Below are 19801 nucleotides of genomic sequence, written 5' to 3' on the forward strand. Positions count from 1 at the left end.
TTGCTTAGGGAAGGTACCTAGCGGCAAATTCATCAGGGAGTAGAGTTAATAAAAGTTGATTATAGTACTTGAAATAAATGAAAGATTTGAATTACTGAGGAAAAAAACAGGTAAGAATGGAAGAAGACACGTGGTCAGAAACAAGACAAGGATGCCCACTCTTGCCACTTTTATTCAACATAGTATAATTGGGCAAGAAAAAGAAATAACAGTTATTCAATTTAGAAAGAGAGAGGTAAAACTGTCACTATTTGCAGATGAAATATTAAATACAGAAAACCCTAAAGACTCCAACATAAAACTGTTGGAATAAACGAACGCAGGAAAGATGCAGGATACAAAATCGATATATGAAAATCTGTTGCATTTTTATACACTAACAACAATCAGAAAGAGAAATTAAGAAACAATTCCATTTACTATCGCATCAAAAGAATAAAATGTCTAAGAATAAATTTAACCAAGGAGGTGAAATCCTGTACACTGAAAACTGTAAGACACTGATGAAAGAAACTGAAGACAAAACTAAACGGAAAGACATTCCAATTCCAGGCTCATGGATTTAAAGAATCAACATTGTTAGAATGTTCATATTATCCAAAGTAATCTACAGACTCAATGAAATTCCTACCAAAATTCCAAAGGCATTTTTCACTGGAATAGAACAATCTTAAAATTTCCATGGAACCACAAAAGCCCCGAAATAGCTAAAGCAAGCTTGAGAAAGAAGAACAAAGCTGAAGGCACAACACTCCAAGATTTCAAAGTACTGCCCTCGTTGCTACTGGAAAATAAGACTATAGAGAAGCCAAAGGTGAAAACAATGCCTGTTAGTAGGCTCTGCAATGACACAGACTAAATCAGGTGCCACTGGAAATGGTGAGAAATGATCAAATTCCGTATTTGGAAGAAAGAGAAGATACAATTTGTTGTTCGGAGTACCTGGGTGGCTCAGTTGGTTAAGCATCAGCCTCTTGGTTTCGGCTCAGGTCATGATCTCACGGTTCCGGAGTTCTAGCTCCACATTGGGCTCTATGCTACCTGGGATTCTCTCTCTCTCTACCCCTCTGGCTGTCTCTCTCTCAAAATAAATAAACTTAAATTTTTTTTAACATTTATTCATATTCATTCAAATATTTTTTGATAGAGAGAGAGCGAGCGAGCAGGGGAGGGGCAGAGAGAGAGACACACAGAATCTGAAGCAGTTCCAGGTTTTGAGCTGTCAAAACAGGACCCGATGACAGGCTCCAATTCATGAACCATGAGATCATGACTTGAACCAAAGTAGGCTGCTTAACCGAATGAGCCATGCAGGAGCCCCGATAAATGAACTTAAAAAAAAGAAAAGAATTTGTTGATGGACTGAATTTGGAATCAGACAGACTGTCTGAATTTATAAAGAAAAGCTTGGAGAGAAAGACACTTAAGGACATTTACAAGGTTTGGGCCTGAGATGAGAGGTCACAGTAGCAAGTGTTGTGATGGAAGCAACATGCCAGGTACGTGTATCATGGAAGAGGGGACAGTAAAGGTTTGGCTTTGGACAAATTAAAGATGCTCACTAGACAGTGAAGCAAAAATGTTACATGTTGGATAAATGAGTCTACAGATTAGAAGTCCATCCTAAAGATACAAAATTGGGAGGCTGCCATGTATGGACAGCACTGAAAGCTAGGAGATGGAATGAGATCATTAACAGAATGAGTAAAAGTATGAAAAAGGTTCAATGACTAAGCCTTCACTACTCCAGGATTTAGAGGCCGGGATGATAAAGAGCACTGAACAAGGAAAACCAAGAAGCAGCCAGCGAAATAGGAAGAGAACCAGGAGAGAGAGGGGATGGCAGAATAAAGCGTTCCAAGAAGGCAGAGGCTCAAAGCATCCAAGAAAGAGTTTGCTAAGAGTTCAAAATGAAGATTGAGAAATATCTACTGGATTTAACAGTAGGGAGGTATCGAGGACCTTGATAAGAAAGGTTTCCGTGAAGTCGTCAAAAGCTCATTGAAGTGGGTTCAAAAAATAGGAGAGGAATTGGAAACAGCTAATACAAGCAACTTTCTAAGTGACTTTTTTGCATTAAAAAGCACCTTTTAATTCATGTTTACACAAAAAAGTGTCCATATCTCAGCGAACTATCACAAAGTGAATACTTAGGTACTTGCAAGGAGTTTTGCTCAAAGGAAAGCAGACGAATGGAGCAGGGGCTGCAGGAGGGATAAGTGGTACCAATAAGAGGTGTTTTTGTTGTTGTTTTTGTTATAAGAGATGGAAGTAATAACAGCATATTTGTATCAGAAATGACCCATTAGAGAGTAAAAAATTAAGATATGAGACAGAGAAGACAATTGCTAAAGCAACGTCCTTGGGTAGAAGGGCACAGAATCTGCTGTGTGCACAGGATCTGCTTGGGATTCTGTCCCTCTCTTTCTTTGCCCCTTCCCTCCACTCTCTCAAAAATAAACATTAAAAAATACTGTATTGATTATAATGATTTTGTGTAATTGTTATGAGTATTAAATGAGGTAATAGTACAGCACTTACAACTGGGTCTGACAGAACATATGCTCAGTAAATATTACCTCCTATTATCAACGATGAGAGAGGAGGAATGAGAGGTGCTAGAGGTTTCAGGAGAAAAGAACGGAGGGATAAGATAGTCTACAGTAAATCAATGTAAGCCAATAAATCCAAAAAGATGTAGCCAAAAAGAGTTAAGGGCTTGCTTGAAATTAGTGGTCATTAAAGACCAACCAGCAAGGTTCAAGCACAGAGCAGAGAGGGTTGGATTGGGATGGAATTTCCCAGGCAAATACAACGAGGGAGAAGAGCGATGAATTAAATGATGATGCTGAGTTATGGAATCCAAGCTGTATAAGTAGGAAAGTAAGGACATGTCAGAGTGAGGACTGTGGAAACCATGCTAGATTAAAGGATTGTGTGTGTATGAAGAGGAGAAAAAATGTTGGAGCTGGGTTTCAAGAGAAAATGCTAAAATAACAGAGATGGTGATTGGAGATTGGAGTTTGGAGACTTTTAGGAGAGTGTGGCCTAGGTACGTTGGAATCAAAAGGCCAGAATATTCAAAGGATACACTACAAGGATTTTGAAATCATAAAGGATAATGACGGTAGTTTTGGAGAAGCCAAATGTAAAAATCTTGAGAGTAATCTTTTACTGTAACAAGGAAGAACATGGGTGGAAGAGAATGAAAAATGAGCTTCAAGCTGTTTTGTTGCTGTTTGTTTTTTGTTTGTTTTTCAAGGAAGAAAGGAGAAACAATAGATATGAGAAGGAAGGTGGTCCACTATTCCATTAAGAGGCCCAAGGTCAGAGGAATACGAAAGAAAACAGACATAACTTGAGAAGGTGGCAATGAGAACAGTGTTTTCAGGGGAGAGCCAGGTTTCAGCAAGGCAAGAAACTGAGGGAATGTTTAGAAAAGATAATGCTAATGAAAGAGAGTAAGTCCAGAGGGCACAGACACTTGAAAGAGCTGGAGAGATATAGAAAACGGTTCAAATTAAGGAAGGGACATTCAAAGAGAAATGAGATAATACAGATGTGTGATACTTCCTAGGAGCTCTAGGATTCTTTTAAATTATCTGTTGGGGCGCCTGGGTGGCGTAGTCGGTTAAGCGTCCGACTTCAGCCAGGTCACGATCTCGCGGTCCGGGAGTTCGAGCCCCGCGTCGGGCTCTGGGCTGATGGCTCGGAGCCTGGAGCCTGTTTCCGATTCTGTGTCTCCCTCTCTCTCTGCCCCTCCCCCGTTCATGCTCTGTCTCTCTCTGTCCCCAAAATAAATAAAAACGTTGAAAAAAAAATTAAAAAAAAAATAAATTATCTGTTAAATAAGTAGAGTGGTTTGTTTCCCTTCCTGGACCTTAACTACCATGAGGTAATTTGGGTTAAAAGGGTATGATGGAATTAGTCCTGTTTTTGAGGTAGTCTTGGTGGCCCAGTTGTACTGGGGAAGGAACAATGACATTTTTCCCAAAGGAATGTAGAGCTCTGGGGCTCTATCTATGTTGCTAATTAATGGCTAAGTAAAGGCTGAGGGAGAATAATGTCATGAGGTACACAGAGTATGTCAAGACAACTTCTGCATTTTCTCAGATGGTAATATGGGATCCAGGGACACCACTAGCTCTTCCAGTCAGGGCCTGGACTAAGGTGAGGCAAGTGAAGTACTTTCCCCTGGGTGTAAAACTTGAGGTGGGTACCAAGTAACGGGGGTAATCAAGGTAAATATTTTAATGCAGTATTTTTTTTTTTTACATTACAATTAAGGCAAAAACATCATAATGAACAAAATATCAAAGTTTAAGTAAGAACAAAATCAAAAGGATTTTAGGATTCAGCCCCACCCTTTTCCATCTTGTACGAAGCAAACTGGTAAACGAAAAGTACAACTTAATGCAAGCTTATCAACAGGACATTTACTAAACCAAAAGAAACAGAAAATATGCTCCTTATACGTATGCTTTCATTAAAGATTTTACAAACAAGACTCACCCGTTTTCTTCCTCAGGTTTGATTTCTCTCTGTAGCTAATATGTTTTGAGATGGGTGTTACCATCTTTTTTGTTTTTTTAACAGTTGCCATTTTAGATTCCACGGGAGAAAAATGGATTCTTTTGATTTCTCGTACTTCTGTATGTTCTGTAACCGTAACTCTCACATTTGCATCTTCCTTGTTTCCCTCACTCTTTCTTTTGCGAGCAACTAAAGCAGTCTTTGAGGAAGGAATTACTGCATTTTTATAACTCTTAGATTTACTGAACACTGGATCTATAACTGGAAGACAAGACTGAAAACCACTTTTCTCTTTTTGATTATCTGTTGGTTTTTCAAATTCACCTGCAACACTGTTGAGACATCTTTTTGCCTTTGGTTTATTAGCCTCAGTTTGGTTTTCTCTGCTACAAATGGATTTGCTTTTAGTAACAGTGGCAGAAAGTATTGGGCGTCTTGTACGTTTATCATGGCTGTAACTAGAAATATTCTGAATTACAGGAAATTTAGGCTGATTTTTTGTAAAACTGTAGCAATCTGACTTCATTTCTAAAGTTTTGGATTCTTCAAAAATAGCTTCAGGAGATTGGGAACCCTGACATTCACGAAAACAAGGTAAAACTCCATTTGTTCTCTGATCTTGAGGAGACTGTGAGACCTGAGAATTTTTATTTGATGATGATAATTTACATGTTTGCTGAGATATACATATATATGCCATATTATCTTTTACAAATTGATTTGGGGACAGAATTGGGTTAATTGACTCTGGTTCTAGATCCTGGTTTAGTCCATAATTGTCATTTATGAAAGAATCTGGACTTAAAATTGTCCGGTAAGTTTTATGTACAGTTTTTGATTCCAAATGCACAGGACTTGAATTATCTTTCCCAAACGTATCTGATGAAGGACATGTAGCTACCTCTGGTTCGTTATTAGCTGCATGGCTGTTATTTACAAATGAATCTGGACTTAGAAAATTTCCTTGGCTTTGTGTAATGTTCAAAGTTGAACAACAGGTCGGGGTAAGAATAAGCTTACTATTCTCTTCAATTTGGCCACTCATATTATGTATGGAGCTAAAGGAAGTTTCACTTGTCACTTTCTCATTAAAATTAAAATCTTCTGAACCATCGGCATCTTCTACTTTAAACAATTCCCCGTTTTCACATGCGTGAAGAGATGTGTATGTAGTAGATCGACGTACAGAAAGAGGCAAGGACGTCTCACCATGGCATTCTTTGAAAATGGGACTAATAGGTGATATTGGTATTTTATTTTCTTCAAGGCTTAAAGAATTGTTTTCTGTTAGGAAACAGCCTTCTTTCATAGCCAAATTTTCACAGGCTTGTAGTGGGCTCCGAACTCTGTCAGCTTTTTGGGAAACACAAAATGTTGTATTAACATTTTGAATATAGGAATTCCTCTTATCACTTGAAGAAGTTGACATTTTCTTCTTATTAATTGTATCCCAAAGACTCCTCTGCAAAAATAAGCAAAACATACAGATTAGGTTGACAGCTACTGAAAATTACCTTTAAATTAGCAATATCAGACATGTTACTTTTAGACTTATCAAAATATAAATATAAATATAAAATGATTCTTATATGTTATTATTTTCTTAGAGTAAATCACAGAATGATTAAAACTTATTACCTTTTTCTTTTTCTTTTCTTCTGCATTTCCTAGTAATATAGCTTGGTGTTTCAGAATATCATTTACAAGAAATGTCACAATCTCTCTTACTCGGCCTTCTTTTAATGGTGTCCAGTTAACAGAAATAATAATTTTTTCTTTAGGCTGTAATCAAAGAACACATTTTGAATGACTATAGAAGTAGTGATGTATAATAACCAAAACATATTATGTACAATTTAGACATAGTAGAGGATTAATAATTATTGGTCACCAATACTCTACACCATAATAACATCTAACAGGTCAAATATATCTTCCTACCCTATCTCACGTCATGATAAGGAAAAAAGCCACTAATAATAACAAGATTCAACAAGAAAATAAAATTATAATAAAATCTTAATTGCATCTATAGCCCATAGCCCGGCAGGAATTTGTCGAATGCAAAACCCCGACAATGACAAAACAAATTGTGTCCGTTGTTTTTCAGAGGAGAAAAGACAAGTTTTGTTTTAGGGTAGAAATCATAAAATAGCATAAGCAGCTAGTTTTAAATTATAACACTTTAAAAAAGTGAGGGGCGCCTGGGTAGTTCAGTAGGTTAAGCGGCAGACTCTTCATTTGGGCTCAGGTAATGATCTCATGGTTCCTGAATTCAAGCCCTGCAACAGGCTCTGAGCTGACAGTGTGGAGCCTGCTTGGGATTCTCTCTCTCTGCCCCTCCTCTGCTCTCTTCCTCTCCTCTCTCAAAAATAAATCAATAAACATTAAGAAAATGAAATAAAAATGTAACTTAAAAAAAGTGAACTTTTACTCTGTTAAGACGGCATATTCTAACAATACAAAATTAAAAACCATAAAACAACTTTAGTCCACGTAACAAAAAGAAATAAAAAAGTATTACATAGACGGGGAAAAAAATCTATCTGTCCACAGAAAAGAGGGGAGACAAAGGTTCTTAAGTGTAAATGAACCACTGCTTAACACACACGTCTATGGACCTCAGATGAGAACCTCTTCCCACTACCTTATGAAGCAGTTGCTTAGACAACTGGTCAGACTCCGCATCAGCCACTCCGCATTGAAAGTGGGGCTTATTTTCACACTTTCAGAGGTTCTACTCAATGCAAAGGCCACAGCAATCAAAATAAGAACATAAATTTTCTAGTTGGTAAGAGGGATGGGAACATTATCATGGTCAAGGCAATGCATTAAAGGTACCCAGGTTGTTCTTGAAACAAGTCATAAAACTAAATTGGATTCCCCATTAAAAGTACACTACAGCAAAGGGAAAAAAGGATTAAAATATTAAAGCGTGCATACCAAAAAAAAAAAAAAAGCACAAAAAAGCACAAACAAACCCTGAACAGGTGCTTTCATTTTTTTGCTGTAGACACCTTCAGCCAAAACAAAGCCCACTATTGCACCTGCATAGTTACCCTGACTCTATTTGCAGTCAGTTTCCCTGATACATATGGACACTAAAATGCACGCGAAGATGACTGATAGGAAGCAAAACATTTTTAAAAGCTGCTCTTTCTGGCAATCTTAAAAACAGATGGATAGATAAGAGTATTAACTCTAGAACTCCAAGTCTTTGGCAACGCCTTAGGTCTACTAAAAAGCTATTTTAATAGAGGTCTATTAGAACGCTTCTAAGGATGCTCCGTGCACGCGCGGTGGTATGCGGTCACCGCCCAAGTTACCGCCCACCCAAGCCTTCCATAGAGCCGGTGGGACAAGGACCAGCCCAGAGTCAGCGAAAAGGATCTACGGGTCTTTCATTTGTGGGTTTCTTTTCCAAGCCGCGCCCCTTCCAGGGAGGGTGCGTGAGAGCCCGCCGAGGGGGCGCGGGCCGGGGCACGCCCAGCCCACCACCTACCTGTAGCTCAAACGATCGCGGCGAGATGCTGAAGCCCTGCTCGGCGGCTGGGAAGTGGGCGATCTTCACTTCAGCCACCTCCTCGTTAGGGTTGTCCAGGGCCAGGGGCAGCGTCCGCGAGGCTCCCAGCCGCACATCTCCGAAGCAGAGGAAAGGCGACCTGCAGAAGTGGCTGAGAGACAGGACCGGCGGGGAAGCTGCCGCCTCCTCGGCCGCGGAGTTCCGCGGCCTGGCCGACGGCCTCCGTTCCGTGGGGCTCACCTCCCAGCTTCGCCCCGCACGCCGGGTCGCCATGGCAGCTTCGAGACGCCGCCCGGAAATTCTGGCGCCTCGTCCACAGGGCTGCTCCGGAGCGGGACCCAGACCGCGTCCCCTCGGAGGCGGCTGTGGAGGTCGTGAGAGCGAATCCGCCCCCCCCCCCCCCTTTCGTTTCCAGTAGCCGACACGCCAGAAAAAAAAAAGAAACAAACGCCACAAATTCGCAAACTCCAAAGAGGAGCAAAACAACTGTGGCCTCAGCCTCGGTTTAAACTTTTCGCCTCCACCAATGGGCGCGCCCGGAGACCGCCCACCTCCTCACAAGGCCAATCAATGAGCAGCAGCCCCTAGCCAATGAGACGGCAGCGCCTTATTTAAATAATCCTCTCGGCCGCAACGTGTCTCCTAGGAGGGGGCGAAAACCGTGGCGGAGTCTTGGGCACACCCTGAAACTATGGGTTAGAATTGAAATTCGCCTTTTTATTTGAAAACAGGTTGGGTTAAAGGGAAGACAGTAACAGCATTTCCACGTTAAATGTAGCAATCTTTGCGGGTGCCCAGAGGTCCACCTTCGTAAAACCGTTAGGTAGGCAAAAAAATAGTTTAAATCATTCATCTAATATGCCCCACCCAGCACTATATTCATTAGTTCTTCTTTTGCGGTTTCCTGGGGACGAAAGGGAGAAAAATGAAGAAAATTAAATTTATAATTGTATCAACGTGCTCATTTCAGTCACTGACCATAACAGGTGCTCAGTAATTCTGTTACGTGCTGGTTCTTACCCCGGGATACTGGTAGCAAAACTAGATAAACAAAAGAGAACCGAGGTTCCCAATAATTTATAAGTAATGGTTTTTTTTTTTTAATTTTTTTTCAACGTTTATTTTTTATTTTTGGGACAGAGAGAGAGAGCATGAACGGGGGAGGGGCAGAGAGAGAGGGAGACACAGAATCGGAAACAGGCTCCAGGCTCTGAGCCATCAGCCCAGAGCCCGACGCGGGGCTCGAACTCACGGACCGCGAGATCGTGACCTGGCTGAAGTCGGACGCTTAACCGACTGCGCCACCCAGGCGCCCCTATAAGTAATGGTTTTGACAGGCAGTGCCCGCGACAAATAACTTCTTGGTTTTTATCTTAATTGTAGGTATCTCATAATAATGATTATGGCTTGCATATTACTGTTACTATATGCCAGGGATTGTTTAAGGTCCTTTACACGTTTATCTCAACTTTTACTTCAACCCTGTGAGATAGCTACTATTTGTATTTTGCAGATGAGCAATAGACTATACAAGACAGCAAGCTTGCAAAGCTAGGATATGTACACAGGCAGTTGGTCCATATTCTTGCTCTTACCCGCTATACCATACTGCCTCTAAAGATAGTAAGAAATTAAAAAATAATATATGGATGTGTGTATGGGGATGTGTGTATGGGGACACAAAGCAGTCTCTGAGTAGAAAACAAAAGGAAAAAGGTAAGGTTTATACTAAATTATATTCGCTGACACTCAACAGGACCTAAAGTTGAATCCTGTTAACAATTTTTAAAGAATATTGTTTGTTTGTTTGTTTGTTTGTGGAATCCTTTAGGACTGATGCACAATGAGAACACTACTAGTTTTTTTAAGCAAAAAAATGTTAATATGAATTGCAATTATTTTCAATTGCACTTATTTCATATTGTGAATGTTATTCATCAAATTAACAGTGAACATACAAGCCCTCTAAAGCTTAAGTCACTGAAAGGTTTGATTCACCTTTTTTTAACGTGTTGATAGCACATTTTGTTTATATGTGTTCTTCCTTCACGGTTTTTCATAAATGCTGTTAACTCACAATTTTTTTTAAAAAAGCAGAATGAACTGTACTGGATATTTTTTATTTGCCTCTCCATTTCCACTCTCCACTATTTTCCAGGCTGCTCTTTGCTGTGGGATTCCGATCTGCATTCTATATGTGCTACATTAATAGTTTTTCTTACTCCATGGCTTCTGTTTTGCTTCAAAGAGGGAGGTCACTAAAGGTACTTACTTCCTCCACTCCTCTCCTGCCTTGGACTCACTACATCTCAACACTAAAAGCAACTCGTAGTTGAACAGGTGGCCTCTCAACATGGGTGTTCTCCCCTCATCCCTTTAGATCTGGGGGTGGGAGTATCACAGTTGTTAATAGTTCCAGAGTATTGCATTATTGCTTGTTACCCTACATTCATCTTTGCAAATACAGCTGACCCTAGAACAACATAGGTTTGAACTGCACTGGTTCACTTACAGGACTTGTTACGGTACTGTAAGTGTATTTTCCTCTTCTGATTTTCTTTGTAACATTTTCTATAGCTTACTATATTGTTAGGAATACAGCATATAATACATATAACATGCAAATGAAACATGAGACAGCTAAAATGTGTTCCTGAGGTTTTCACAATTTAAAATGTCCTATATTCTAATTTTGGAAATTAGAGGCAGCAGATTTATTTGTCCACCCACTGAGATAATTTCTTCACAAGAATTATACTATCTACTTCTCAGACTGTTTAAAATTACATGAGAAAATGTTAATGTTTATGTTACTGGTAAGACTTCCAGTCAATAGGCTATTAGCAGTAAGCCTTTGGGGAGTCAAAAAGTTATACAGACTTTCAACTGCGCCAGGGGTCAGTTCCCCCAACACCCACATTGTTCAAGGGTCAACTGTCTTTTGCAGCCTCTGTCTCAATCTGCAACTTGGGAAAATTGCAAATTTCCTTGTGACCGTTTCATATAGGAAGAAAAAGCCTGGTTATGGTTGGAACTGTATGGTAAGCCAGATGTTCTATTTGTTCTATTTGTCTATGGTCTTTGCATTCAATTTTTTTAAGGAGACATGCAGAATATGTTCTGCATTCCCATGCTGTTAAAATATGTTCAATAAAACCTAGATATGCTGTATTAGGTAGGACCAAAGAACTTTATATTTATTTTAAATATCAAAATAACACAACAAACTAGTTCAATATACAATACACTTCCTAGTCTTCACAGAGAACTGAATTTTTCTATAGACATTTGTATTTATGAAACATGAGACAGCTAAAATATGTAACTCACAAGATACTTCACACACAGTTGACAAAATAATGAATTTTGATATTTTAGATTTTCCTTTGTAATTGCTTTGAAGTTTCCTTTAATGATTAAAAACAAAACTTATGATTTGAAACTGAAGACTAAGTTCAAAAGCATTTCCACTTTAATGTACATCATAAATCCCCTTAATCAGAATATTTACTACACAACATGGAGCAGCTAAATGCCCACCTCTGTACTCATTATTATTATTATTTTTGGCAGCCACACTCATCAATTGTAATACAGTTGTGTCTATAGGGATAAGAAAAGTCCAATTGTTGGAAGAAACAAAAAATTCTGTATTACACCACAGTACACTGTCCAACTTTAACGCAAGCAGGAATACCAAGCAAAGAGGCGAAATAACAATGAAAAGTGTACATGCTCTTCATTCAAGAAATGTTTTAGAATCTCCAACAATGCAAGCACTAAATTACTTTTGTACTTAAGAATTAAAAAAAGATATGTCCGTCTTTGTAGAACCTCTATTCTGATATAATTCTTAATTTCTTTTTATATAAATGGCTGCAGAGACTAAATTTAAACTCTCTTGGGATTTTTTAATAGTCATAGATTTAAGATCAATACATAGCAAGTTGAATGAAACATGAAGAGGAAACAAAACATAGTCACTCTCTCTACCAAGACCTTCTTTCTCTCATCTTCCACACAACCTAATCCTATTTCTTCTATCTTATTAATGCTACTTCCAAAGAGAAGAGCAGAAAGCATGCTAATATTCTAGATAAAAGTATCTTTAAGTTGAAATAACATTAGATGAAACAAAGGGGTGATCCCCCCAAAAGAACACTACAGACTTTACTAAGAGAGGAATGTGAGAAAGAAAGGGAGGGCGGAAATCTAAGGAAGAAGTGCCTATAGTTCCTAGAAATTATTTAGAAAATTGTTCTCACATTATCCATTATTCACCCTAATCGCAAGTAACATTTACCATAATACTAAAGTTTTAGAAATGTTACCTGTTCCTTATTAAAGAATGTATTTTTAGTCATTTTAAATTTGACACTGAATCTTAGAATTATACAAGTATGACTTTAAAAGTCCTAAGTTTTCCTGAGTTCATCAACTCAAATTCTATGTTGGCTGGGATGTTGCTGCTCCTAATGAGAAACTCATCTCGAACCATCACCTCTAGTTCAGTTTTAGGCAAACTGAAATGAGAAGCCATTCAATGTAGAGCTGTGTGGATATGGGGAACTGATTATTTTTAAAAAGGAAGGTGGGGGGGGGGGGAGGAGAAGACAGAGAGGCAGACACACTACTCATTTTATTTTATTTGTCAGATTCCTCTAATAAGCATCTAGAGACAGGCCCTGGAGTGGCTTCACAGTAACTATAAAGGCCACAAAAGAGTTAAAAAAAAAATGTTCACACTATTACTTAGTGCCATTTTCCTAATCATAAAGTAATCTAAAAAAAGTATTGCCTGACCAGCAGGCAGCACAAACATAAAACCCATAACAACAACAACAACAACAACAACAACAACAACAAAATCAAAATCATTTATTAACCAGTACAATCTAGCCAGCAGAATCAATTTTAAGCAACTACAACACATTGAAAAGGCACAAAGTATTCAATTCAGAAAAGACTGGGTATAAAAAGGACACTGTCGAAGAGCTAAGCTTTAAATCTGACTTTTCATCAACGATATGTTAGAATGATCTGGTAGGGAGAGAACTCAAACTTATAAACATACCAGTTTAACTGTGTTTTTGTTTGCGATTAAAGACTGAAAAGCAATGAATGATATTTAATTACTTATTAGCCCTTAACAGTTTATAGTCACTCTGCAAAGATGTTTGACACTTTTAAAGTTGACAGAAATTAGTGTACCTATATCATGACCTACAATCACTTAAAAGGAAGTCACTTAATAAAGCACCAGTTTAAAACCCTATTTTTGCTACTCCTTTTCTCCCAGCAAAAACGACTAAATTACTTAAAAGTATGCAAAGATCATTACCTTTACAGTTTGTTGGTTAAATCTTGCTGGCATGAAGAACAAACCCTAACCTTAAATGGTATTTTAGGCTGCAAAAAATAGGTGGGGTTTCTTATAAAAATAACTTCAACTTGTCTTAAAAAAAAATTCTAAGGCAAAATTATTTTAATAGTGTAGTGTAAAAAATAAGCTTATTATTTAGCATTTAATAGTGTCCACTTAAAAGACAACATTCAATTAACTGAACTGAGGAAAACTGAGTATTCTTACTTGTAACTGGTTTGTCAGTATGACTATTCCCAGAGTATTTTCTTCTGTTTTTATTTTTATACATATAAACACAAACACTTAATCTTAGTATTCAAACTAATGATTTTTCTTTTTAAATCCATAATCCTAGGACTTCAACTGTGCTTCTTTGGACAAATATTTATTCAAACAACAAAGAATTTTAATTCTTTTAAACTATTTTAATACCTACTAAAAATCTTTGGTGCATTTAAGGAAAAACTGATTAGGTTAACACATTTCTACACTTGATAAATTATTCAATTTACATATTAAGTGCTAACTGCTATCAGCTAAAAAATTAATTTAAAACAATAAATTATGCTCATAAAATAAAAAATTCTGAATGAGGCTAAACTTAGTTGCAAGATTCAAAAATTTAAGTACAGTTACAAAATTAATGGATTTTAGAGTTAATGGAACACTTGTCCAAATACTCCAAATTAAATATTACAAAAGTTTAACTGAAAAGAGTAGGCCTCATTTCATATTTTTTGTGCCAACTTCAACAACTTATATACATTCAGTTTGCCCAAATCCATGAGGTTTTCACAATTTAAAATGTTCTATATTCTAATTTTGGAAATTAGAGGCAGCAGATTTGTTTGTCCACCCACTGAGATAATTTCTTCACAAGAATTATACTATCTACTTCTCAGACTGTTTAAAATTACATGAGAAAATGTAGTGCCTGGCACACAGTAAGCATTTATTAATGCTAGCTTTCTTTCCCTATTAGTAGCTCTGCCATTTTTAATGCTGAGAGCTTAAGTGAGTCCTTTATCTTAACCTCGGATTCTTTATCTCTAAAATGGGAATACAGCATGTCTTTTCTCTTTCAGATTTGGTTATGAGGTTAAACGAGAGAACTGTGAAAGCATTTTATAAAAGAGTAAACCAGTATTCAAGTTTATCTACAATAATAACTAAATATAGTTCTATTTCACTTTACGTAAGAGATGTATTCCAGAAAAGTTTCGTTCTGTAAACCAACTCCTATGATCAAATTATGTACTTATAGAATTAGGATATTATTATTAAAAGAATCCTAAATACCTTCAAAAAAGCAAAGTATTCTTTTCAATGTGAAAATGCAACACCCTATTTCTTTCTTGCTACCAAGCATATAATATACCATACACAGACACATATATACCATTGCCTTTTTAGAAGTCCAAACTTTTCTACAACGGTTTATATGTAAGGCAGGGTATACTTTTAGGTATTACTTCATTTCATTATAGTAAGTTTTTGAGTTGAAGGTCTTGTTTTCATGAGAGGAATCAAAAAACATAAAGACATATTTTTAAAAGTCAATTTGAAAGACTAACAGACTAATAGTACCTCATACAGTCAAGTTTTATCACATAAGTACCCCAGATATAACATTTTCACACAAAAGTAAAAGTGTTTTGAAAAGAATACATTAATTATATCTACTGGTCCTAGACTAATTACAACCAAACCTTGATAACTGAGGCAAAACTCGGGTTGGTTTTGTTACTTATGTGAGCTACTTTGGTTAACTGCCTCAATCTCAACATTTTTTTCTTTTATTTCCACTAATATGATGTGAATGTTCCTGTAAAGTACCTTCATTTCTTAAGTGCTTCAGCAAACAAGTTTCCCCATTAGTAAGTGGTTAAATTTTATTCATTAAAACTTCATTATTTTATTTGTGATTTTTTTCACAAGGGCTGGGCCAGACTTTACAGTTTACACAAAAAAAGTGCTTAAAGCAATTAGGAGTGTAAACAAAACTGAAATAGAAAAATCTTAAAATTGCTATTTTCCAGTAGTTTACATACAAATGACATGCTAATAATAAATCAACCCTGCCTATTCTAATCCTTCAAGCAGCTCCTAGGAAATATCATCCTAGTTTAAGTTTAAATGGACTTGAAAATATGGAAAGTGCACATCTTGAAAGGTATTTTGTAATTTTGACTTTTTCCTCAATTTTTATCAGTGAGGTTTTTGCTCTAACTGCTATTTCCTCTCACCAAGTCCTCAACTTTTGTCTCCTACAAAAATAAAAATCAAGGATAATTACAGGCCTTAGGCTTATTGAAAAGCAAAATAAAGATCTAGATTACATGTAAATCTGTATACAAGTAGTGGTTCCCTTTAATTAAAGTAAACATGGAGTTTAGTTGGACATAAATTTTATAATTTGGCACCTTTCCTAACAGTTACATACGTAATACGTAGGTTCTGTTTCCCAGAATTTCACTTAGCCAAAGTAAATGAGACCAAAAGTAGCTTATAAATTAAATTTCACTGATTAGTTATAATTGCCCCTCCTTTAGTGAAATGAAGATATATGCTGTTATTGTTTCTAAATAAATGACAAAATATAAAAGGTGAACTTACCTTGAAAGTTATCTAGTTAAAACGGTCATAATTTGCTTTCAATACCTTTTCAACTTTGTATAATTTAACACCTGCACATATGTTTGCATTTTGTATTCATGGTAACTAAAGCACTGGCAAAAACCAATCCTTTGAATAATTATTTCAATTCTGCGTTTCATTTAATAAGCTAATCTTACATTAAGTTAGCTTTCTGGCTTTGAGTTTATCAAAAGACCAAAGGATTAATAATAACCTGAAATTATGACCAGATAAAAAAACAACACAAAAATATCCAAGATTTCCCTACAAATTTAGATCTAACTTCAAATTTTAAAAATGCAGAAGAAATGATAATGAATCTTAAGTTAGGATAAGAAGAGTTGCAATTATCAGTGTATTCTTATAGTCTTTCTGAAAGGCTACATGGTCCTTAAGCTTCTCTGGAAGATGTGGAAGGGAGAAAAGAGTATTGAAACTAAAGAAGAATAAAAACGTCCACTGATGATTAAAAACAAAAACAAAAACAAAACCATAAAGTCAACAGCTAGTAATATTGAAAAGTTTGAGGAACCATTAAAAATTAAGCACTAAGTTATCTTTAAAAATCACAAAATGTTCATTTCAAATATTATACCTCAAAATGTGTCCAAATATTCATATGTTCAGTAAACAGAAATACATATTTTTCTTGATTTGAAATGGTTCTGAGGACTTGAGAAACTAGAGAAAATGAAAAAAATAGCAGCCTTACTAATTTAAAAGCCATCAGTCTAGGCTACCATTAGCACATAACAATCAAGAAAGTCTGTGGAATGTTTAGATTTACTCATGAATGATGCTCATTATTAGAAATACTTTGTACAGCAGTAGCATTATCAAGGCCTAGTAGTGTTCCAAGATAAGACTGTTCTCTAGGGTCTAGCATTTGTTCAGGTCGTACTGGATGAACTATATTTGCAGGTTGAGGAGTAAGAGTATATTTTTCCAGAAAAGCTAAATCAGCTGCTCGGGGATAATCAGTTGATTGTGGCTGTGGTGACAAGATCTCATGAGAAGATGGTGGAAGCGTGGTTGTATGACGCACCAGATCACTCTGAGTGTCAGGCATCTGAACTGGAACCAATGTTACTGGAACACACACTTCAGCAGACACATTCTGTAACATAGTCTTGGCTTCTGACTGATAAACTTTGGGCTGGTCCATATATTGTTTTGTTTCTGTTTGAAAGATTTTATCATCAGATGAGTACTCTACTGGCAAGGATACAAGTTTTTCCTCAGAAGTACTTAGAGGATCGTCTGGAGATTTTATGCCATGAACATGGTCAATGTGGTATTTCAGCTTGTCTTTCCGCTTAAATGTTGCATTACAGTGCTGACAGTTGAAAGGTCGGGCATCAGAATGGATAACCAGGTGTTTTGTTAAAGTTTTCTTAATTCTAAAAGATTGATTGCAAATTTGACACTTGTATGGTTTTTCACCTGTATGAACAAAAATGAAATTAAGGTAAAACGCATTCAGTTGGGAAGACAATGATTTAAAGTAGCAAATTTTCCACATGAATACTTACAAGAACTTAACAAAAGGCAGTGATATTATATGCTATCACAAAATGGAGACAGTACAGTAAGCCAGTAAAGACAATGGGCTCAAACATTAAAAAGATCCAGGTTTGAATTCTAGCTGTACCACTTACCAGCCAAACCTTGAGCAAGATACCCAACTTCTAAGCATAGTTTCTTCACCAGTAATATGCAACAACAATAGTGCCTACCTCAGAGATGGTGAATGGATTGAACAAGAAAACAAACAGTGCTGAGAACTGTAGCTGGCATAAGATAAGTACATGATGGACTCACAGACTATTATTATTGCTTGTTTTTATTCCCACTATAGCCCCTAAAAAAGGTATAAACCAGAAACATCCGATTTCCTCCCACCCAAGAAGGATTAAAATTAAAACAGCAACTCTGATTAACTGAGTTCTTAGAATCAAACTAAGAAGTAGTGATACTTAATGTCTGGCCTGAGGTCAACATAAGGAGAGTTGATCAGGATAAAGAACAAGGAAACCGAACTAGTTTTCAGTCCCTCCTGAGTCAGGTTTCTACGCTGTAGTTTTGTTGTTTTCCTTTTTGTTTTTAATATGAAACATTATAAATTCCTAGGTTAGCCAGTGTGGTAGGCAGAATAATGACCTCCCAAAGAGGAAATCTAGGAAGCTGTAAATATGTTACTTTCCGTAGCAACAGGGACTTTGCAGGTTAAAGATCTAGAAATGGGGAGATTAGCTGGATTATCCAGCGTGGCCCAATTTAAACACAGGAGTCTTCAAAAGCAGAAGATAACGGAAGAAGAATGCATCAGAGAGATGCAACAAAAGGAGAACTCAACCCCTTCACTGTTGGCTTTGAAAATGGGAAAAGGGGCCAGGACCCAAGAAATGTGGTGGCCTCTAGAAGCTGGGAAAGGCTCTCAGCTTACCACAAGTAATAAAACTAGAACCTGGGTCCTGGTCCTACAGCTCAAAGACGGTTTTGTCATAACCCAACTGAGCAGGAAAGAGATTCTTCTCTAGAACCTCCAGAAAGAAACGCAGCCCTACCAACATCTAGATTTTAGCCCATGTCAGATTTCTCACGAACAGAGATCTAAGATCATACACAATTATATTACTTAAGCCACTAAGGTTATGGTAATTTACTACAGCAGCAAGAGAAAACAAACCCAGACATACAATTGCACAACAAACACAAGGCATATATTTTAAAAGTAAATGGAAAGATTTTATATTAATTGTTACATGGGTTTGTTGATATTACTGTTTTATCTTTCCATTTAAAAGCCAGTTCTCCTAGAAAATTAAGAGAATTGCACCTTCAAGTTGAGCCACTAATACCAAACAATTAATTATTCATTAAATATTATTAATTGTTATTTTGTGGCCCACAGGAACTTTCAAATCCCAGTACAGAAAATGTATACAGGCTGTGATGCTGGTTCCTGGACTATTACATTTCTACTTGTTTTTGAACTAGTATCATGACTGATGTCACTAAAGAGGAAGTAAAACATGAAGTAAAACATTTATAAAGGGTTAAAATTCTTGAAAAGATAGTATTTGCAACTGTGTGTAGAACACACTGTATCCAACATTTGATTTCACCTGAAATGCCTACAATCAGGGACAATATGAAAAAGGTTATAAAAGAATGTTCTGAAAAAAAAATTACACTTCTAAAATGCAAGAACTTTCTATAATTCCTGGCATTAAAACCAGTCATGCCAGGAGTGTTCTATAATTAAAAAAAAAAAAAGAAAGAAAGAAACTCTAGCATAGCATTACGAACACCACCACCAAGCACAGAATTTAGTTTTAAAGATAAAAGTATTGGTTTTAAGTATTCTCCTTTGGCACAGTATTAGCCATGATAGTTTCTTAAGCACATTCTTTTTTTTTTTCAACGTTTATTTATTTTTTTGGGGACAGAGAGAGACAGAGCATGAACGGGGGAGGGGCAGAGAGAGAGGGAGACACAGAATCGGAAACAGGCTCCAGGCTCTGAGCCATCAGCCCAGAGCCTGACGCGGGGCTCGAACTCGCGGACCGCGAGATCGTGACCTGGCTGAAGTCGGACGCTCAACTGACTGCGCCACCCAGGCGCCCCTTTCTTAAGCACATTCTTAAAAGCTTTTATAGATTATGTAAAGTCATAGTCAATCAGTTCCGGTGTCCCACAAATACTGTTAGGAAGCTGGGACTCAGGCATATTTCTTTGAG

At 37.0% G+C, this 19801-nt stretch overlaps 2 protein-coding genes across 5 annotated transcripts in view; both read right to left on the reverse strand.

Annotated features, from left to right (window-relative positions):
• ASPM (assembly factor for spindle microtubules) overlaps positions 1-8632 on the reverse strand; it is a 53789-nt gene extending 45157 nt beyond the window's left edge. For 2 of the 4 annotated variants that reach the window (XM_043569083.1, XM_043569082.1), the window contains exons 1-3: positions 8036-8632; positions 6172-6315; positions 4513-5995 (exon numbers count right to left, since the gene is read on the reverse strand). In XM_043569083.1, the coding sequence (XP_043425018.1) occupies positions 4513-5995; positions 6172-6315; positions 8036-8329 (1921 nt within the window). In that variant the 5' untranslated portion in view covers positions 8330-8632. The remainder of the gene's footprint in view (positions 1-4512; positions 5996-6171; positions 6316-8035) is intronic. The other 2 variants (XM_043569085.1, XM_043569084.1) reach the window with 1 other exon arrangement.
• Positions 8633-11227: 2595 nt separating this feature from the next.
• Positions 11228-19801, reverse strand: part of ZBTB41 (zinc finger and BTB domain containing 41) — a 49728-nt gene continuing 41154 nt past the window's right edge. Inside the window, exon 11 of the mRNA XM_043569067.1 lies at positions 11228-17501. Coding sequence (XP_043425002.1) covers positions 16846-17501 — 656 coding nt within the window. The 3' untranslated portion in view covers positions 11228-16845. The remainder of the gene's footprint in view (positions 17502-19801) is intronic.

Source organism: Prionailurus bengalensis, chromosome E4, assembly GCF_016509475.1.
Source record: "Prionailurus bengalensis isolate Pbe53 chromosome E4, Fcat_Pben_1.1_paternal_pri, whole genome shotgun sequence".
NCBI classification, from domain to species: domain Eukaryota; kingdom Metazoa; phylum Chordata; class Mammalia; order Carnivora; family Felidae; genus Prionailurus; species Prionailurus bengalensis.